The sequence below is a fragment of the Xyrauchen texanus genome, chromosome 17, assembly GCF_025860055.1.
Source record: "Xyrauchen texanus isolate HMW12.3.18 chromosome 17, RBS_HiC_50CHRs, whole genome shotgun sequence".
Taxonomy (NCBI): domain Eukaryota; kingdom Metazoa; phylum Chordata; class Actinopteri; order Cypriniformes; family Catostomidae; genus Xyrauchen; species Xyrauchen texanus.
Window position 1 is genome coordinate 35,397,839 of NC_068292.1, and position 23,525 is coordinate 35,421,363.

The window sequence follows — 23,525 nt, forward strand, 5'->3', positions numbered from 1 at the left end:
CTGAGCTATGAGTGTGTGTAATTTATGTTCTAAAATGAAGTGTGAAATTCTCTTTAAGTAATTTTCAAAACAAATACACTGGCAGCCAGATGTTTGGAATAATGTACAGATTTTCAGATTTCTGAAGTAAATTGGTACTTTAATTCACCAAAGTGGCATTCAACTGATCCCAAAGTATAGTCAGGACATTACTGATGTAAAAAACAGCACCATATCTATTTGAAAAAAGTCATTTTTTATCAAATCTATACAGGCCCCATTTCCAGCAGCCATCACTCCAACACCTTATCCTTGAGTAATCATGCTAAATTGCTAATTTGGTACTAGAAAATCACTTGCCATCATATCAAACACAGTTGAAAGCTATTTGGTTCGTGAAATGAAGCTTAACATTGTCTTTATGTTTGTTTTTGAGTTCCCACACTATGCAATAGACTGGCTTGTCTTAAGGCCAATATTAGGTTAAAAATGGCAACAACAAAAACAGCTTTCTCTAGAAACTCAATATTGAAACTGAAGATTTCATACAAAAGGTGTACACTAAACTCTTCAAAGACAAAGGACAGCTGGCTCTAACAAGGTCAGAAAGAGATGGGGAAGGTCAGATGCAACTAAAGAAGAGGATACATCAAAGTCTCTAGTTTGAGAATTAGACGCCTCTCATGTCCTCAGCTGACAGCTTCATTGAATTCTACCCACTCAATTTACAACAGTAAAGAGAAGACTCAGGGGTGCAGGCCTTATGGGAAGAATTGCCCAAAAAAAAAAAAAAAGCCACTTTTGAAACAGAAAAACAAAAAGAAACACAGACATTGGACAACAGATCATTGGAAAAGAGTGTTATGGATCTTAACCAGTGGCGATTTCTTTAAGACTGCAAGGGAAGCTCAGCTTCCCCTATAATGTCAAAAAATTAATGGTCAAATGTGTACTATTGTGTTAACATTTTATTGACTAAAAATGCGTTAGAACGCGTTCATCTCGAAGACGAGTTCGTTCAGAATCAGGTACTTATAGCAGGTCGGCTGACTCGATTTCCTTCTCATAGATTCCCGTAGCGTCAGTGCATTTCCCTGTTGAAGCCCAGCGTCCATTGACTTCAATGGGGCTGCTTTGAACAGTTTTTTTCAGTGCTTCGAAAATAGACGGTCATTGGATAAATGCTGCGATTATGTCCCGCCCACGGACGCTCAGTGTCTCTGGGGGTGAATGAGGAGTGAGCTGGCCCGGACTCCGGGCTTCAGTGTGATGATTGGAGGGTCTTTTGATTGACAGCGATTTAGTACTATAAAAAGTCTCTGACGCTGAAACTTCAAGCTATTCGAGCTCAGTCAGTCCCGTCGCAGATTTTTCAAGTGTAGTCGAAAGACAAATTGCTGCAGCCTATTTCTTGGTATTTGCTTGCCGAAATTGCTAGCCAGTTTTCATCATAGCCTACATTTCACACAATTATACACCACGTTCCTAGTTTCAGTATAACCTAATACCCACATTTCCTCCGTCGAGTTTAATACCTTTTTTTTAGATCGTTTGTTCATTCATTCATAGGGAACTAGCCAGCTAGCAAACTGCACGACAGACAGTGCTAATATTGTCGACCTGATTTCAATTTATTTATTTATCAGCAACCAAAAAAATAAACAAAAACTATAATAAAATATATTATTTATAAATGAATTAAGAAAACGGTTTATGCACACACACACACACACACACACACACACACACACACACACACACACACACACATATTTGTATATGTATATATATATATATATATATATATATATATATATATATATATATATATATATATATATATATACTAACATGTATGGGTGTACATATAAAAAATAAATAATGATGTATATTATTTATAAATGAAATAATGAAAATGAGCTTCCCCTCTTTGAAAGACCAACAGCCGCCACTGATCTTAACCCCATTGAGCTTTTGTGGGATCAGCTAGACTGTAAGGTGAGTGAGAAGTGCCAGACAAGACTACATCAATGACAAGTACTACAGGAAGCGTGGGGTGAAATGTGTCTGGAAAAACTGACAGCTAGAATGTAGAATGCCAAGGATCTGAAAAGATCCATTCCATTGATGCACTTGGAGGATTTTATTCATTTAAGTTCTGAATATTTTTTTTAAATTGTACATTTTAAAATTCTAATTATTAATGTCCTGACTATACATTTTGATCAGTTGAATGCCACTTTGGTGAATAAATGTGCCAATTTATTTCCATAAGAGCAGAATCTGTACATTATTCCAAACTTTTGGCCACCAGTGTATAATTTCACTCACAATTTGAATATCCATATTTCAAAAACCTATAGTAAATTCCAGATTTACCTACAAATTGATGCCTTGTTTTAGGTCCTTTTTATGTACCATAGACCAGTGAAATGGCAAACGCCTATGTTATTCAGCAAGGATCACTACTCAGGCTGTTTTCTTAGACATTTTACCAAGTGTGTACAATATTCACGCTGTAATTTTCTTTTATATAAATGTTTTGTTTGTTTAAAAATGATATGGAAGCTTTTGTCTAATAGTATGGTTTTGCCAAACAGGATGGCTTAAATTGAATAATGTGGTTCTACTTGCAATTTGGCAACCTTTTTTAGACTCTCATTAAAAGGGACGCGTTTGTGAGTACAAAATAAAAGTCTGTGCTTCAATTATTTATTTATTTATTTTTGGCAAAATTGAAAAAAAAAAATATATATATATATATATATATATATATATATATATATATATATATATATATATATATATATATATATATATATATATATGAAAGGCATATTCATAAATTGATTCGGACATATCAAGATAATATATAAAATATAAACAATGTTTAAAAAGTAAAATAAATGTTATTCCTATTCTATTGTTATGTTATTTAATGAAGATGAAACGAGCAATTATGCACTCTGTAAAATAGACAGACAGACTGAATTTGTATGCCCCACTGTTTGTTTGTTTTTTTGTTTGCTTTTTACATAGATTCTAAATCGGCAATAACAAGTAAACTAAACTCAAACAAATGCTTTTTATTTATTTAGGAAAAATCTTTAAATTAAGAGTAATTAATTTGAGGTAAGCTTCAGTTCATGAAGGAAATGTACCTTATTCACAGTAGTGGTATCTTTAAAGTTTAATGGGAATACCAACAATTCTCTTTAATAGGTTGTACTTGTACTGATGTTTCTATAGTTTTAAATTGTTCAGCTGACAAAACATATACTCTAATCTTTCCCAAAAACTTTAGTAGAAAAAAAAAAAAGAACTTCAGAAAACATGATTTGTTGAAAATTAGATATGAACCAGGAGCTTTATACAGTGCATGCCATTGAAGATATTGTAAGCAGAGTTGGAGCCAGGATCATTTTCCCAAGGGGGCTTTTGAAATTTCGAAGGGGGCACAGATTTGCAACTTTACCATAATATTTAATGTTGCTGAGAATTACGTTTCACCCTCCAAAAAAGTTGGTTTAAAAATGCCTGTTCAAACGATCCTTTGGAGAGCACACTCCAAAAACTTGCCTATATTTCAGATTTACACATTTCGGATTCCATGAAATTTAATTGAGTAATCTTAAACCAAATTAAATTAATAAAACGATTATTGTTTTTTTTATTATTATTTTTTATAAAACTTAATTAATTTGATGGAATTTTGTTATAAATTTTGTTTGTTTTAATGGATAAAATTCTTGTGAATTTTATAATGTTTAAGACAACTTCACTTATATTCATTAACAAAAGAAAACACAAAAACAAAAATATATATAAATTAATCAAAAGGTAGTACCACTGTTCTCACAATTAGACTTGACAGAGGGGGCACAATAGTCTGGCTGAGGTGGTACTGAACCCTGGATCGATCAAAATAATAATTTTCGTACATTGCATTCTTACTCTGTATTATATAACTACCAGTTATTAAATTTTCCCAGTGTCAACATACAGATGTTTGCACCTAGCGAAGTGGCGCGGGAAAAAGTGATGTCACGCGGAATCTGTTATTCTTCTCAGCGCGTGCCAAGACGGACCAATCACAGTCGTTTGTGATTACACGACACTGGCATTTTTTATTAGTAATTTGACACAAAACGGAGCGGACTTCCATTTGTATTCCAGTTAAAATCGGTGGAATTAAAATGTTTAAACGATTATACCTTTTAAGTGAAAAAAATATCTCCAGTACGAGGTAAACATCCGGAAATTTGAATGCGACTGAATGGGAGATTCTGCTTTCTGAGACGACAAGCTCCCCCTTGATGCTGAATTATATGTACCATATAATTCAGCAATAAGCTCGCAAAATAAGCCGCACAATAATTGATTTTCTAGAAGTGATCCCGGCTGCGCCTTTAATGAAAGGGAGGTGCGGCCATATCAGTTTCTCAAGTGTCACTCAAGGGAGGAGCTGGCAACGTACGAAAATGCTGCGTATTCAACAGCCTTAGCCAATGATCGGGTAAATTGTGATGTATATTAAAATACCAACCTCCTCAGTTAGAGTGATCAATGAACTATTTGATCATCTCTGCCTGGGTTTGGAGAACAAACGTGAGAGGCACCGATGTCGCCAAAAATGTGAGTATATCGCCATGGCCAGGTAGCGCAGTTTCCTATACTACATAGCTGACCTATCAAATTCAGTGTTCTTTAATAAACAAACATTATGTAATGTTAATCCATGCACTTTCTATTCAATAATGTTTTATGATATTAAAAGCCACTGCGTAATTTGTGCTACTGTGTGTTGCTTCTGTGCTGCTTTGACCTGTTAAACCAGACCCTGAGTTTTTTGGTGAGGTGGATCATTATTAAACATCTCACAACAAAAGGATGTCTTGGTTATTTGCTGAATAATGCTTAGCACTCTGAAACAATGCCCGACTGTGTGGAAACAGCTCACTATGGACCAGAGGGCATAGGAATTTCATCAGTAGGCATACATGTTGGATGTAGTATTAATTTTGTGGGCCAAAAAGTAGGAACGATACTGGTCAGTGTCCTCTACTGACATTGTTGGTTCTGCTTAAAGGGATAGTTTACCCAAAGATTATCTCATTGTTTACTCACCCTCATGCCATCCCAGATGTTTATGACTTTCTTTCTTCTGCAGAACACAAATTATGATTTTTAAAAGAACATTTCAGCTCTGTAGGAAGTGATATGATAGGTGTGGGTGAGAAACAGATAAATATTTAAATCCCTTTTAGCTTGAAATTATTCTCCCTGTCCAGTAGGGGGCGATATGCATGAAGAATTTGAATCAACAGAAATACAAGAAGAAGCATGTAAAAATTATCTGTTTCTCACATACACCTATCATATTGCTTCTGAAGATATTGATTTAACCTTTGGAGTTGTATGACTGCTTTTATGCTGACTTGTGTGATATTTGGAGTGTCAGAATTTTGGCACCCATTCACTTGCATTGTATGGACCTACAGAGCCGAAATATTCTTTTACAAATCTTTGAGTTCAGCAGATGAAAGAAAGTCATACACATTTGGGATGACATAAGGGTGCGAAAATTATGAGTTGACATGAGATGAATTTACATTTTTGGGTGAACCAGTAGCGGTTCTAGCTTGTATGGCGGCCTGGGCAAAACCCCCTCTAACTACTACTGACATATCTGTCTAAGGCAGAAATATGAAGAGGGGTAAGCCATTTCAAACTCAGCCACTGTGAGGATTTTTATAAGTGTTTTGGCAGTTTTGTCAATCTCTATCTCTATCCCCCCACCCAACCTCCACAGGATGGGATCTTTGTGTTAGGATGAGAAGTCCAGTGCCACGCTTTAGGGACGTTGAAAGGCAGGCCAGTGGCGTGCAGCCCACACAGTGGCTTCCTCCTTGTCATGAGCAACCGAACAACATGTGGTTCATCCGAGATGCCTGTGGCATCATTTGTGCAATTATCACCTGGCTTCTCGTCTTCTTTGCCGAGTTTGTCGTGCTGTTTGTCATGCTGATCCCATCAAAGAACTTGACCTACAGCCTGGTGAACGGCACCTTGTTCAATAGCTTGGCCTTCCTCGCCTTGGCATCTCATTTCAGGGCCATGTGCAATGACCCGGTAGGATTTTCCCATTATATTTAAAGTGATTGTTCACCCCAAAAATTTGAATTCTTTCATCATTTAATCACCCTGTCATTCCTTAGTCACCATTCACTTTCATTGAATGGCATAAAGGTGCAATGAAAGTAAATGGTGACTGAGGATAACATTCTACCTAAACTCTCCCTTTGTGTTCCATGGAAGTGACTGTCTTTGGAACAACTCAGTCCCTCCATGATTTTGCGATCACAAGAATTCACGCAAATTCAACCAATCTCCGCATTATTTGCAGTAGCTTGCAATTTTTTTCAATTTCTGCAAATTTTCTGCAAAACAATTTAATCTGAGGCAATCCCATCACTTTCCTTCATGTTTGATAGCGGTAAAATGCATGTTTGAACAGCTTGACGCAGTCTCAACATATCCAAATGCACAGCTGCCATTGTATCATCTCCATAGTAACAGTGTAAGCGTCTCCGCCTCTCCTCCACGTTGTGCGATCACTATCAAAATCCTTGTCTAAACTTTTGCGGCATCTGAGACAGCACACATGCCACATACGTCCCAGCTAGTGTTTAATCTTCACCCTGCGTGCTGTTAAAGAGACACAAAAACCCAGGTTTATACAAATAATACCAACATTCACTTAAAATCCCCGTTAGTTGTGTAGTAAAATGGGATTCGATTTTTAAGTGCTTAATACAGTATGAATCTGAATATAGCAATATGTCTATATGCTGATAATAAATGTTCATAAATGTGTTTAACTAAAATTAAAAGGTCACTCATGTACATATACAGTCAGGTCCATAAATATTGGGACATCGACACAATTCTAATCTTTTTGGCTCTATACACCACCACAATGGATTTGAAATGAAACGAACAAGATGTGCTTTAACTGCAGACTTTCAGCTTTAATTTGAGGGTATTTACATCCAAATCAGGTGAATGGTGTAGGAATTACAACAGTTTGTATATGTGCCTCCCACTTTTTAAGGGACCAAAAGTAATGGGACAGATTAACAATCTTAAATCAAACTTTCACTTTTTAATACTTGGTTGCAAATCCTTTGCAGTCAATTACAGCCTGAAGTCTGGAACGCATAGACATCACCAGACGCTAGGTTTCATCCCTGGTGATGCTCTGCCAGGCCTCTACTGCAACTGTCTTCAGTTCCTGCTTGTTCTTGGGGCATTTTTCCTTCAGTTTTGTCTTCAGCAAGTGAAATGTATGCTCAATCGGATTCAGGTCAGGTGATTGACTTGGCCATTGCATAACATTCCACTTATTTCCCTTAAAAAACTCTTTGGTTGCTTTTGCAGTATGCTTCGGGTCATTGTCCATCTGTACTGTGAAGCGCCGTCCAATGAGTTCTGAAGCATTTGGCTGAATGTGAGCAGATAATATTGCCCGAAACACTTCAGAATTCATCCTGCTGCTTTTGTCAGGAGTCACATCATCAATAAATACAAGAGAACCAGTTCCATTGGCAGCCATACATGCCCACGCCATGACACTACCACCACCATGCTTCACTGATGAGGTGGTATGCTGTGGATCATGAGCAGTTCCTTCTCCATACACTTCTCTTCCCATCACTCTGGTACAAGTTGATCTTTGTCTCATCTGTCCATAGGATGTTGTTCCAGAACTGTGAAGGCTTTTTTAGATGTTGTTTGGCAAACTCTAATCTGGCCTCCCAATATTTATGGACCTGACTGTATGCAACATATATTTCAAAATATGACAAAAAATATTTTATTTTTCATACAAAAATAAAAAATCCGAAACATTTGTGGATTTTACATTTATACATAATGCTCAAGTATATGAACTCAAATTGTTTGTCAGGTTTCACCTAGATATATGGTATTTTTATGTTCAATTATGTTTTTGTTTTGCTTGCTAACTGCATAAAAAGTTATTGTGCACTAAAATATTTTCATGTAATTGGATTTACAATGTAATTAACACAATTACAGAGGTATATAATGATGATTTGTGAGTTTTCACTGCAAAATAACGCATATTTCATCGCAAAATTTGAGAAAAGCCGCAGCAAATTTAGTCATTTTGGGCCACAAAAATCAGGAAAAAGTGCCGCGAAATCCTGGTGGGACTGATAAATGTCATCCATAGCGGTACTTGAAGGTTGCTGAAGTTTGGTGCTTTCTTAGGGAGCTGTGCCAAAGGGAAATGCCACTAAGGAGTACATCGAGAGCTTGCAGCTGAAGCCAGGCCAGGTGGTTTACAAATGTCCCAAGTGCTGCAGTATTAAGCCAGATAGAGCTCACCACTGCAGGTGAGATGGGAGCATATGGGCATTATAACGACAGCATATCTATTCATTTTAGTCATATTAATGTAAAGGGCATTTTTTGCATGCAGCATTAAAGGAATAGTTCACCCAAAAATGTAAATTCTCTCATCATTTACTCACCATCATGCCGTCATGTGTATGACTTTCTTTCTTCTGCAGAACACAAACGTAGATTTTAAGAAGAATATCTCCGCTCTACAGGTCCAAACAATGCAAGTGAATTGTGACCAATTTTTTTTTATGTCCTCTAAAGTGATCTAATCGGTTTTGGGTGAGAATAAACCAAAATGTAGCTGCTTTTTCACTGTACATCTTTTGTAATCTCAATTGTAATCTCTAGGTACAATCATGATTTGAAATTCGATTACACTTCCTTGTGTTTGATGCATGCTAAATGGCAATGGAGTTAGATGGCGCTAGGAAGTGTAATCAAGCTTGAATTCACGATCACTAAGGAGACTGCTGATGTCCTCACCCAAAATAGATTTAATCACTTCAGAAGACATGGATTAAACAACTGGAGTCATATGGATTACATTTATGCTGCCTTAATGTGCTTTTTGGAGCAATCAATTATTTTTTCAAATTTCAACATTTTAAAAATTCTATGTTTTCATCACCATTCACTTGTATGTATGAACCTACAGAGCTGAGATATTCTTCTAAAATCTTTTTTTGTGTTCAGCAGAAGAAAGAAAGTCACCCAACTGGAATAGCATGAGGGTGATTCAATTTCATTTGCACATTTTAGTCAGAATTTACTCTTGTGTTTGAGCTCAGCTACCTTCGATTATTTGGCAATGTTTAACTGACTTGTTTGATGTCTCATCTCTTTCCTTTCCCCTCCCTTCTGTTCAAACAACAGTGTCTGTAAGCGCTGTATCCGGAAGATGGACCATCATTGCCCATGGGTAAACAATTGTGTCGGGGAAAATAACCAGAAGTACTTTGTGCTTTTCACAGTAAGTACTATGAGGTTCACATTACATACACTGCTGAAAATACCATAAAAATAGTAATGCGTGTTAACCGTAATGTTGGCCCAAGTGTCTTAATGGAATAGTCATCATTTCTCACCCTTATCCTAGATGTGTATGACTTTCTTTCTTCTGCAGAATACAAATGAAGAAAAATTCAGCTCTCTAGGTCTATACAATGCAAGTGAATGGGTGCCAAATTTTTGACGTTCCAAAAAGCATATGTATAGCCATAATAAAAATAATCCATATGACTCAAGAACTATCCCATTAAGTGCTTTCAAAATGCATTATTTGCAATGCTCTTAGTCATACTGATCCTGGACTGTGCATGATTTGATGATAAGAAATCACCAGTCAATCATCAATCAGAGTTGTATTAATAATACATTTTGTATTAGTTATGGATAATTATTTTATTAATTAATTACAATATTAATGAATGCTTTATAATTAATGAAATATTAATACATGTGAATGATTTAATTGTTAAATATAATAAATACCCAATGTAATTTCATATTATTATTGTTTCATCTCGGTTATTTGAAACCTAAACTAACTAATAAACATCTAATGCTGGTTGTGATTTCATTGTTTTCCAGATGTACATTTGTCTGATCTCTCTGCATACCTTGGTCATGATGGTCTTTCATTTTCTCTACTGCTTTGAAGATGACTGGACAAGTAAGTGATTAAGTAAGCATTTGTTATTGTTAGATAGACAGATAACTTGACCCCGTGATCTCTAGACGTTGGGGTCAGAAGGCAAGCATGCAATTTAGAAAGTTATCTGCTGGGGAACTACATGCAATCTTTATACCTATAGGGTGAGGGAGTGTTTTCATGATTTGACATAAAAATTTGAAGAATTTGACTAACTGACTTATTCTGTTTTCCATAAAAAGGTTTTATTTTCTTCCACAAATGTAAATCAGCTTGTGATTAGTCATGATAGTGTTGTTGATTAATATACATATACAGGGTGGAGGTGGTTAATGTACATTTGAAAGCCCTACCTTCTATAAATGACAATCGAATAAGCCAGTGAAATGAACCACGTAATAATTTGCATGTGTGCCGTAGTCTTTTCAAACGGGTCAATGGCATATCGCAAACCAAGCTTGATTTCAAAGATCAAACCTCTTGCAGTCAATGTGCTGGTGTTCTGAACATCAGCTGAAGAAGCTTTCTAAATAGTGTTCTCATTTGCATATGCAAATACAGATACTGTGTTGCCAGATATTCATACCTGCAATCCCTCTTCTTCTGAAACCTTTCCTCCAATAAGTTAATTCAGTTACAAGTAATTTAACATGGACAAAATTAACCTGCATCCCGTGAATTCATACCTGTGTCAGTAGATTGTTGGAACCATGCTGTGTCCTGCTGGAGCCAGTGTCAGTGTTTCCCAAACTGAGGTGACAATGGGGGTACGCGAGTACAATTCGGAGATTTACTGTTCTTTAAATTTCATCACAGTCTAAAATAACATTCAAACCCAGTTCATGTATTTCTCAATGGCAAAAATTATAATATTTATTAATATTTTGTGTGCCCTCTAGTGTAGAAACTCCAAACTGGTTGTGTCATAAAGGTCAGAAAAATATACTATGATATAACCCTATCTTTTGCAGTTAAAAAAAAATGCATTTACTCATGCATCACATAAGTATCTTCTTTCGCCAGCCCATTCAGTGCTAGGTGATGTAGCTTAGTAATAGCAAGTTAAATACTTCACTGTTTTATCAGACTCGCACCTGTCAGTCATCCACGATTTTAGTTTAGTTTAGTTTTTTTTCGCAGTTTAAAACATAATTTGTATTTAAGGTTAGATGCATAGGGAGTTTTTATTCTGATGGTATATGTTCATAAACTTTGATGACAGGTTTCAGACATTCAGCAGCACCAAATAATTTCCACATTCACACGCAGTAATTTTCAATCACATTTGCTCGCACTCTAGAGACCTGTTTTTACATTGTTGCATGATGTTCAGCAAATGTGCTCAACCTTGCCAAAAGTGTCAGATGTGACATAAAAAAGCACCTTGAGCTGACCGCGCAACTGCACAGATACTTACCCTCAATGCTCAAAGTTGGCCGGCAATGCCGTAACTGCAATGATGCGCAATTTCTGGCACAGAACCGAACGCTATTCTTGAGGGGGGGAGTTTTCAATTATGCAGTTATATCATATATAGCATTCCCATCTCAATCGATAAGCCCTTTATTCAGTATAAGTATATGATTAATATAACATGTACAAAACATGTAAAAATATAACATGTTTAATTTAAGGGAGTTGTTTTACCAAGATAATTGTGTTAAACAGACATATTTTCAAACGACCTTGTGTGAATTTTATCTCATGCGTTAGAGAGTATGAATGTTGAGTGTTTGAAGGGGTACGCCACTGTAAAAAGTTTGGGAACCACTGCACTATTGCATATTTTAAGGCTGTGTGTATGTGTTCTCTCTCTCTCCCCTCCTGACCCCAGAGTGCAGTACATTCTCCCCACCAGCCACTGTAATTCTCCTCATCCTCCTGTGCTTTGAGGGCCTCCTCTTCCTCATCTTCACCTCTGTGATGTTTGGCACCCAAATCCACTCTATCTGCACAGATGAAACGGTAAGAGACTGCTTCGTTTCTGCAGTGAATGGACATGGTGGTGGAAGCTGTTGTGACCAGCATCTGATCTTCATAGTTTTTTAAAGTTAGAGTATGGTTTAGAGTAGTTTCAACCAAAATGCCATGATCCTGTTGAAACTATGATGTAACTTGTATGCAACAAGTAAAATTGGTTGTTGCATATCTAATAACGGGGCAAACGCATACATCTGCACTGTTTTTTTTGGCACTTACTTTGGTGTCTAGTTATATTTACACCGTGAGCTAACCAGACATGACGTGATAAAGCAACACACAATACAAGTCATCTCCTCCTTGTTAATAACAATTTTGTCCTAACTAACTGTAAGAGTCACATGAAATAGGCTGTTTCTCAATGTGCATTCTTATGCGTTCTTATATTTTTGTGGACTCGTTCCACGTCATCATCCACCTCTGAAAAAAAATAGATATGTCAAAACTTGATACAATACGCAGATATGTTCTAAGTCCACCTGTCCTTCCGAGTTAATTCTTAGAAGGTAACATGTCATTTCTTGCAGCATTGACAAACAGCCATACTTTCGAACGCTTGGTTTTTGCGACATTATGCTGTTCCAAAATCCTGCTCCTCATTAAAATAGGTTAAACATCAATTATCTTCTGATTGGCCTTGAATTATCACGTTAAGTGTGGACCGATAAATAGTTTGTTGCTGGAATCTTGTCATATCCCATCTAGTTAGGACATGGTGATAGCCTGCATTGAATCTGCACACTTTCTTGCACTTATTTTGGCTTTAAAAAAAAAAAAACAAGCAGAACAAATTGTGTAAATCGTTTGTAAAAACCATTATGTAACTTTGCATAAATGAATTTATACATTTACAAAAAAAATTCGGCTCATGTTTTGTGAATAAGGCCCATTGTAAAGGAAAATATGTGGAATTATGTTTACTAGATTTTAATAGTGTATAATGTGTTGATGAAAAAAATATTCAGTGATGAAAAAGCACCAACACTTTCAAAATGTCATTGCAAAAAACTAATTTATGATCACACAAAAGGTGAGGGATGTATATTTCAATTTTATGTAAATCTGGGGATGCAGATTCCTTTCATGCCTAGTTATCATTAAAACATCCTGATCTCTTAAACAACATGATGTGGCAACATTTTTGCAATACAATTACATGTTTGTCTGCACTTTCCCACTGAAATGTCCAGCGGGGGGCACCAAAAGCGAGTAAAATGATGTAGTAATCAGACAAGGTTTTAAGATGATATTAGATGGAGGTTTTAAAGAGTAAAACATACCTAAAACATTAACCTAAACCTAACTAGAAGTGTTCTAAAAGCAAAGGAGAGGTAAACAAAACAGACATCCTTACTCTTAACCAATGCCTAACCCTAACCGATAGTGTCCTAAAAGCAAATGCGACATGAAAAGCAATAATAATAAGTATATTGGAATAAGTATATAAATGTAGGTGGGTCTGTAAAATTAGCTTTACCATATATTGTTTTTCAAATGATGCGTTTGAGTAAAAGTCAAGTAAAGTCATTTTTATTTGTATAGTGCTTTTCACAACACACATCATTTCAAAGCAGCTTTACAGAAAATCTTGCATTAACAGAAAATTAAACTGTAATATCTATTATAAAGTCTTTGAGTCATCATTTTGTAGTTTAATTAAATATGATTGTAAATAGTGTATAAAAATAAATAATTAGTGAGCACGCCGAAGGTGACTGTGGCAAGAAAAACAAAACTCCATTAGATGTTGGTTAAAGGAGAAAAATAACCTTGGGAGAAACCAGGCTCATTGTGGGGGCCAGTTCCCCTCTTGCTAAATAGCATGAATATGATGCCAATATTAGTTATTTTTTGTGCAGTGCAAGTCATGGTTTAAAATTAGTAAACTAAGTAAGTGTTAAGGGACAGTGTTTAAACAAAGATTTTGTATGAACTATTTGCATTGTCCTTTGTTTGTTGGCTGATGAAGGCTTTTGTTGGCAATTAACTGCTAGTCTATGTATTCCATTATAAGAATGTAGTCCATCATTAGACCAAGGTGATGCAGGCAGGGATCAGTGCGGTGCATTGCAGTTCAACCGGCAGGTCATTTCGGTAAGGTCTGTCCTAAGTCATAGGCAGTGGCATATGAAGTATCCCATGTCTTATGTTTGGAGTTGGCATCATTTCATCCCCTGAAGTCCATCGCAATAGACTGAAGTGATATCTGGCTGGCACTGGCTGCAATGTAACATTGATAAAATGGAGCTATTATGATTATATTTCTTGGTTCTAGTCAGAACTCTGGCTGCTGCATTTTGAACCAGTTGAAGTTTATTTATTTAACTTGCTGAACATCCTCCCAGTAATGCATTACAATAATCTAGTAAATGGTCTGCACTTATATAGCACTTTTTAACCTTAGCTGTTTACAAAGCGCTTTACACTGTGACTCATTCACCCATTCAACACACTCACACACCAATGATGGCAAAGCTGTCATGTAAGGAGCTAGTCTGCCATTGCGAGCAACTTGGGGTTCAGTGTCTTGCCCAAGGACACTTCGGCATCGAACTGCCAACCCTGCGATTAGTGGCCAACCCGCTCTACCACCTGACAGTAGTGTCATCTGCAAACTTCAGAGCTTGACAGAGGAGTCCTTGACGGTGCAGTTGTTTGTAAACAGGTAGAAGAGTAGTGGGGAGAGCACACATCCCTGGGGGGGGGCACTAGTGCTGATTGGATATGTGCTGGAAGTGAATTTTCCCCAGTCTCATTAGCTGCTGTCTGTCTGTCTGTCTGTCAGAAAGCTGGTGAAAGCTGACAAATAGATATGGGAACAGAGAGCTGAGTTAATTTATTCCATTGGAAAGCTGGGATGATGGTGTTGAAAGCTGAACTGAAGTCCACAAAAAGGATCCTTTCATATGTCCCTGGTCTGTCCAGAAGTTTGCAGGATATGATGCAATTCCATGTTGACTGCATCGTCCACAGACCTGTTTGCACTATAAGCAAATAGAAGGGGATTCAGAAAGGGTCAAATGATGTCCCTTAGGTGGGCCAACACCAGTCTCTCAAATTACTTCATGACCAGAGACGTCAGAGCGACGGGTCTATAGTAAATCTTTGATCTTGGGTTTCTTTGGGACAGGGATGATAGTGGAGCATTTGAATCAGCAAGGAACTTCACACTGCTCCAGTGATCTGTTGAAGATCTGTGTGAAGATGGGGGCCAGCTGGTCAGAACAGAATTTTAGATGTTGGGTGCTTTCCTTGTCTTTTGTTTCTGAAGCCTATTCAAGTGAATGTCGTTGTCTATGGTGTCGGAGGCAGAACAAATATCTAAATGCACTAGAAGAGAAATGCAGCTGCAATCAAATGATGAGCAATCATTTGTAACTCTGTAGTCTTTGTACTGTGATGGGGCCTAAATCCTGAATGTAATAATTCATATATACTATTTCTCTGTAGAAATGAACATGACCATACCTTTTCTAGTATTTTCAACATAAACTGGAGATTTGAAATCGGTCTATAATTAGCCAATTCTCCAGGTTCAAGCTGTAGCTTCTTAATAAGCAGTTAACTGCCATTTTAAAGTTTCTTGCAGAATGTCCTAAAGATAGCAAGGAGTTAATAATATTAAGAAGAGGTTCTGAGATTACAGGGAATACCTCTTTTAAGAGCTTAGTTTGAATTGGATCTAACATACATGTTGTGGCTTTTGATGTTCAAATAAGTTTTGTTAGCTCTTCATGACCTATGAAGCGAAAGATTGAAATTGCCTGTAAGGAAAATTATGAGACACTGTTTTCTGAGGTACTGTGACAGACGATTGCATAATTCCAATTTTATTTCTGATGATTTAAATTTTTATCAGTAAAGAAATACATGAAGTCATTTCTGTTGTGCTGCAACGGAATATCTGGTTCAGTCAAAGCTTTATTCCTAACCAATTTTGCCACTGTACTGAATAAACACCTACAGCTACAGACTATCCTTCTATGCACCGTTAAATACGTCTAATTTTTTATCATTACACTTGCGCTCCATTTTCCGAGCTGCACTCTTGAGAGCATGAATTTGATCATTGTACTATGGTTAAATTTTCTTTAATCGGGGTAGTTCTACCTGAACGATAGCATGGTGTAGATCGAGTAGCATAGCATAACTTGTGAAAAGCAAGTGTTTATAAAGCCATAATCAGCCAGTGTAGTTGTGATTTGTGTGAAAGTGAATAAAACGCACATTTGTTGTAGTGCGTCTGTTGTTAGGCTAATTTTACTAGGAAACTTTGAGGAAACATTGAACACGGCACATAAAAGTCAGTTTGCAAAAATTTTGTTATTGTAATGCAAATTTTATGAGACTAGGTTGCAGCAACATGTACTGTACATACTGTAGTGATGCCTGATGTAAAGTTCAACATCTGTTATATAACTGATCCATTGCTCTGGGCCAAGTACTTACACATGGTCTTGTGAACTGCTTGCCTGAAAAACACCCATCATGACAAGGATGCTATTTGACACATCCCTTTATTTATAAGATAAGTGGTCTGTACTGTGTCCACTATTGCCTTGAATATATTTTATAATAGTAAAGTCATCAAAAATATGAAAAACATAATGGAAATGTTTAAATGAAAATGTGAATCTTGTTTTTTAAACCATATTGGAGTGCCTATGTATACTGGGCAACTGTTGGCTGCTTTTTCTTCACTATCCTGTCAAACATCCATAAAAAGAAAAACGAATTTATTTGTAATTTCATTTTTATATAGAAATTTATACATGAGTGCTATTTAAATTTGCCTACAAAAATAATTTTAAGCATTCTAGCATATGCGTGTACATTAAAAGGTCTTTAAAGGTGCACAAAGTTTTTGCTCATGTTGTCATGGACTTACACTGATATCTAGGGGACTGGATGCAGCATCATTCAAAATCAGTAGCTTTCAGTTGAAGATGCCATTGTAGAAATTCACTACTGACTGTGTTTCCATGATTAATTTAATCCATGAGTGTTAGCAGAGGCTTCTATTAAAATAAATTGGAAAAAGTTGGAATGGTCAACGGATTTAGAAAAGTCCCACCATACAGGTAAAAGAGCCAATCACCTTTTGGATATAGACATCGCCAACTTGAGAACGTGTAAGCTCATAAGCTAGACAATGCTGTTAAATTGCATTTTGTTCAATTTTTCCAAAGATGGCCACAAAATGGACTGCTTACCTAAAATGAATTTGGTGAAAGTGTCCAGTAACTGGGCTGTTATCTGAGATAAAGCAAATAGTATTCGGCTGGTCATGTGATCCCTAACATGACGGCTCCCATTAGGGGACCCTTCCCATGTAGAATAAAACCGCTTTTCATAAGGTTACTGATATAACTGCTGCCTTCATCTCATGTGAGTGGTCACAATTTTAAACATATGTTTCAAAATTACAATTCATTTCTTCAGGAGAAATACTTTTTTTATAAGGAAAAAATGACTGCATGCACCTTTAAGAGCTTAAGAAATATACATTCAGTTAAGTGTGTCCAAACTTTTGCCTTGTACTGTATTTATTATACAGCAATGTATTTGTTTTTGTTTAGTTTTTTGAGATTGATGTCAGATAATTGCACTTTCTCTTGTTATTTGCTCTGAACTACACTTGCGAGGACACATTGGTATGAAATGGTAGTGAATGGTAGTAACCCCCTTTTGAAGGCTTCAGAAATGTTCATGATATTAAATTGTGTGTCTCTTTGAGGATGTAATGAACTTAAATCTCTTTTTTTTTATGGAATGGGTCAGTTGTTCTTTAATTTTCCTCTTTTTATTTTGCAATATTCACACACTCTGAATTGTCGGTTATCTCTTGTTTTTAGGGCATAGAGCAGTTGAAAAAGGAAGAGAGAAGATGGGCTAAAAAAACTAAATGGATGAACATGAAGGCGGTATTTGGACACCCCTTCTCAATAGCATGGTTGAGCCCGTTTTCCACACCCGACCACGGGAAAGCTGACCTCTACCAGTATGTGGTCTGAGCTCAGGAAGCTTTAAAGTAGATCCTGGAGGGCACTTCTACTGCCCTTATAATCTATCGCATCAACGTTTTTTTTGTATTCTAAACTTGACTCTGCTCACCAGTGAGGCTAAATCATATTTATCATTTTTTTGGGGAACAAATCATTGCTCATCCAATTACCTTGCCTCCGTTCAATTTCATTTAACAGAAAGTGGAAGCTGTACATTTAACGTGTCTCAATCAGACGCATCTCTGCCTGGCTATACTAAAATGAAGATGAGTGATGTTGAGATTTTAGAAGCCAATGTATGCTAATGTGATTACTACTGTAATCTCTTCACAATGTTGCTAGACTTTTCAATTATGGCCTTCTTGCTGAGAGTACTTATAAACTTTCTTTTAATTCTTCTTACCTATTTTTAAATGTAAAATCTTTCCTGGTTAAAAAGAGCACTGATAACTGTTCGCTAAAATTGTATATTACGCACACAGATACAAGAGATGTTTAATATGGATCTATTAACTTGGGCTCTACACTTCAGTTTATGGATTTCTATTGAAAATCGATTGGTGTAATTTTCAGCAAAATATTTAGTTTATTATTATTATTCTCTTAAAGATTACTCAATTCAATTTGATATAATTTTGTTAGGAAATTTGAAATGCATAAATCAAAATGTATCTTTTTTATTATTAGTGTAAACATAATAGTACAGTATAAACAATATGGCAATCTTAATTAGAAACAAATAGATTCTATTAAGACTAAAATTATACATCACGAAATCTGAAATTTGATGACAAAGGTTCAATTTGATTAAATTATTTTCTATGATTCATAGAATCATAGAAAATACTTTGAAAAATATGATGAAGACACATATTTAACACATTGTTTTTTGGATTAGAAATAAATGCATGTAGCAGATATTATTAGTAGATATACATTAACTTGATATTATCAGATAATTTGCACACAATAATAACATTGCAATTGTCAGTAATTGAAAATCAGTAATTGTCTTACAAATTTAAAGAATGTGCTTTGAGATATTATGGGCAATTATACACAATTTTAAGTGAAAATAGCTATTTTACCAATTAGAAGCTCTTTGTTCAGTTCTATTTACCTATTGCAGAAAAATGGTTAGGTTATCAAGGCATTTATTATTTATTTAAGAGTTGGTTTACTTCCTGTGTTTCAGTACACTAGGTTTGAAGAATGGCTGGAGAAGAAAAAGACTTGTTATTGAAATATTCTGTATCTTCACTGAGTTTGTACATAACCGATACAAATTGTGTTTTGGGTAGTTCATTGGTCAACCATTGTTGCTATTGTTTTGGTTAATTGCATATATTTTACATTTTATTAATATGCATTTTTGTTATGATGAATGAAATGAAATATGCGTAACTTTTAAGTGTGTATGAAAAAGACAATCCTTTTGTTCTTTGAAAATTGCTAATTAAAAACCTAAAAACCTTGGATGTTGAAACAGTCATTAGTCCTTTAGGATTCCACCATATCACCACAGCATTGTTTAGCATTCAATTTCTTTGCTTTGAAGAAGGAATTACAGCAAAACCAAGATAAAAACAGCATTTACATTGCACAATAACTGTGTTGTAATCTCTCAAGAGGTCCAAATATTTAAAAAATGTGCTTGGTTTGTATCTTCCTCCCTACTTCCTCTTCCTCTGTCACTACTTTTTGCCCTGAATATTTTTCCATCTCTTATATGTGTATTGTTTTATGAATGGTTCTGTTGCTCAGTAATTTCCAAGGATTCTTTCTATCTACATTTTGTATCTTTTATGAGACTTAAAATGAATGGAGAGAAAAAAAAAAGCCTCTAATCATATTTAATATTTAATTCATAAAACATATTTAGGCCTGATGTCACTGTTTGATTGGTGTGATATAGAGGTAAGCTTTGATCGCTGTCAGTATAAAACCAGTTCCAACACAGCCTATGTTCTTATTGCCTGAACGCATGCTATTTGAAATGGTTTGCTACTTTTTATTTATTATTTTATTATAGACATTTCTTTAGGAACGAGAAAGCATGCTGCATGCATTTAGTTTTTTTAAATGTTTATTATTTATGCCATAAAGTGACCGTAAACCATTACTTCCTGTTGAGTTATCTCTCTCATAAATTATTAAACTCTAGCAGCACTACGATGCATGAATTAAACAAAATCCTTTCCCATCCCCCTCTTTACTGTAGTCACCATTTGCATTTGTATTTTCAGTTCAATCAATGAAATTTAAGTTGGTAATGTGCCATTGTGGATGTTCCCTATCAATTGATGAATTTTATCATTATATATTTATTTTTTGCAGGGCATCGAACGGTTGAAGCGTGAAGACCCAACGTGGCAGAAGATTATGTCCTGGGAGGCTATGACGTCAGCATTTGGGGGTCCCTTCTCTGTTGCCTGGTTGAGCCCTTTCACAGACTGTACATGCCAGAAGGATGCTTCGACCCATATCCCTGTGTTCCAGGGGGAAATCATTGAGGAAGACGTGATTGAAATTCCTTTGGAATCGCATTAGATCAAAATGTTTTTTGCTGCTTAAAGGGATGGTTCATGCGAAAACAAATAAAATAAAAATTCAGTCATCGTTTGCTCACCCTTATGTTATTCCAAACCCATTTGACTTACTTTCATCCATGGAACACATGGAATATGGGATTGGAACACCATTATGCTGATGAGAGAATTGTAATTTTTGCGTGAACTATCCCTTTAATTTTAACACTTTGACACTTGCAAAGTGTCATTCTGGACATTTGAATCCACACTTGATTTGAGTAGTTTTTAACCTATCTATGGAAACTGGAGGCTTTTATATATTGTACCAAAGTGCCTTAAAGCAGAATGAACAACCAAAAATAAATTTCACTCATTTTCAAAAGAGAAGAAAACATTGTATATTTGTTTTTAAGTGTAGAACTTGATCTTCTGCTCGCCGTCTTTTTATGATGCACTAAAGTTGTTCCTGCAGCAATGACGTCTTTAGTTGGTATTTGGTTTATCCACATGCTTTATCTTACCTACCATGATCTGATTCTTCTCTCATCTCTGAAACATGGCACTGATGCACTAGTGGTTGTGGTGTAGTGGCCTAAAGCTCATAACTGGTTAGCAGAGGGTTGTCGGTTCGATCCCCACAGTCACCACCATTGTGTCCTTGAGCAAGGCACTTAACTCCAGGTTGCTCTGGGGGGATTGTCCCTCTAATAAGTGCACTGTAAGTCGCTTTGGATAAAAGCGTCTGCCAAATGCGTAAATGTAAATAAATTTAATGCACTAAAGACTTTTTAAAGTTGACTGGCAAGACAAAACCAGAAAAAGTCATGGTAACTTGAGATGCAGAATTTGACATGTAACGTTAACATATGGTCATCATTTGTTGACCTGTTATGTGTTTTCTGTAACTAGCTGAAACTTTGGTATATGATTTTTACCACCCAAGTATAATCTTTAGGTGTCTTACCGTCTAATGGCATGTCTTTCTTTTTTATTGTTTATGGATTTTTACATATTCTAACTGTGCATCTTTCCATTGCATGTTTCAGTTGTCCATGTTTTGGATTTTTTAATTGTTGCCTTGTTATGGCTGCACAACTTTTAATTACAAGCTTTCTACAAATAAATTTGCTGTTTTTCCACAATGTCTTCCATAGCTGTTTAAAAAAATAAAATAAAAAATATGGCAGGTGGATTGCTGTACATGCTGATCCGAATCCACAAAGTAACAGGTTGTATGTCATGCAATAACTTCTGTTTTGTGGCTACTTTTTCCTTTTCTAGGGAAAAGGTTATAAATAGCACTAATTAACAAATTCATTAAGCCTACATAATTTTGTCCTTTTAAGAAGTTCAATAGAAGTTGGTGGTTACCTCAAGTACATTTAACACTCAAAAACATGAATAAAGAAAAGCACACATGCCTTTTGCAGCAATTTTATAAAAAAATAAAATAAATCAAACATTCGTGTTTACAGCGCTCCATCACAAAGACCTTATTTCAAGATATTTGCAAGACAATTGTTCTCTATTAGCTATCATTTAAAGAAATTAATAGCAAGACAATTCTCTTTATAAGGATGCCAGTAATGTCACTGGACTATGTACCAAGTATTATTTATTATAATTATGAAAAACGTTATTTATACTTTGTAAGACCTGAGATTAAAAATACAAATGGAGAGACTACGTGTTTATGAAATCTATCTTCAGAGGTTAAAGAGATTAACCAGGACTAGGCTTTTCAGATAAGTAAACTTCCAAAAAACAAACATGTGTACCATAAACACTTTTAAGTTCAAAGTTATAAACAAGAGTACAAATAATATTCAAATCTTAATGAATCCTTAATTGCTGAAGTGTACAGTAATTGAAATTGTTTAAACCTATCGGGGCAGGGTATAGAGCTAGTGAATTAAATGTCTGTTGCTCCCAAAAAATATTGCGGTGTGACAAATATTGTAAGTGTCTTTTGGAAGAAAAAGCATGCTAATATTTTTGTGATCTTTCATTCTAATTGAACAACTGTAATTGAGCATACAGTTAATCTAATTGATTAACTGTATTTTGGATGTGCATGCTTTAAATGTGACCTTGCACGACGGTAGGCACAAAGTGAGTCATATTTATAAGCTTTCTATTAACATTTGTGTTGTATCATTTTTCACCTTACGATAAACTGGAAGAAATTGTTTAAAAACAATCCCTGATTGGAAATAAGTATATATTTAGCACTGATAATTCTATCATACAGTTCTGCATATATCATTATTATCAGAATAATTAAGTCAGTTTGGAGTTCTTTTCACACTATTTGCCTTGATCGCTGTTCTTTTGATTGCAAGCATCGGATAAGACATTGTTGCATTAGTCTTTTGGTCTATAGTTTGCTGTTTGTTCTGTTATTAATCTTTCTTAGCCACATTTTCGTTGCCTGAGAAGTTGATCCATGCAACACAATAAGTCCAGTTAAGGTAAAAAAGATACCAATCCACCATAATGCGACATGTGTTTCTCCAAAGATCGCATATCCAAGGAATTCCTAGAAAATAGATTGCATAAAACATTATAACTATGATTACTCCTACTAAATGATTCAAATTTAGTGATGTATTTTTTTTATTTTTTATTTTTTTATGTGAATTTTTGACCAAAAACTCACGGAGGAGATAATATTTGAGGCACTGGTGGTCACAGTGGCCCGGGCAGAGGATATGACCAGTTACAGTTGTTTGTGATGACTAAAAAAAAGTATCATTTAATAGGGAATGGTTGTACATATTTGTTTTATTTCTATACCAGATACTAATTGTATAAATACAAATGGTAAAAAATATATTGTTATTTATTTATTTATTTATTTATTTATTTATCAAGCGCCCTCTGGAGGAACACAACAGTACAAACTAGCAAGACTTGCTTCACAATGCGCTCTGATTGATCGATTGTAGA

General features: G+C 35.5%; 1 protein-coding gene across 2 annotated transcripts; it reads left to right on the forward strand.

Annotated features, from left to right (window-relative positions):
- The first annotated feature begins 4,465 nt into the window (after positions 1–4,465).
- Positions 4,466–21,757, forward strand: LOC127658401 (palmitoyltransferase ZDHHC3-A-like). Of its 2 annotated transcripts, none has more exons than XM_052147673.1 (7): positions 4,466–4,614; positions 5,792–6,111; positions 8,275–8,399; positions 9,283–9,379; positions 10,000–10,081; positions 11,895–12,025; positions 20,383–21,757. In XM_052147673.1, exons 2-7 carry the CDS (start codon positions 5,812–5,814, stop codon positions 20,593–20,595), a joined length of 948 nt encoding a protein of 315 aa, XP_052003633.1. In that variant the 5' UTR covers positions 4,466–4,614; positions 5,792–5,811; the 3' UTR covers positions 20,596–21,757. The 2 variants fall into 2 exon arrangements, with proteins under 2 accessions (XP_052003633.1, XP_052003634.1); XM_052147674.1 differs by lacking the exon at positions 20,383–21,757 and adding an exon at positions 17,896–20,367.
- The last annotated feature ends 1,768 nt before the right edge of the window (positions 21,758–23,525 follow it).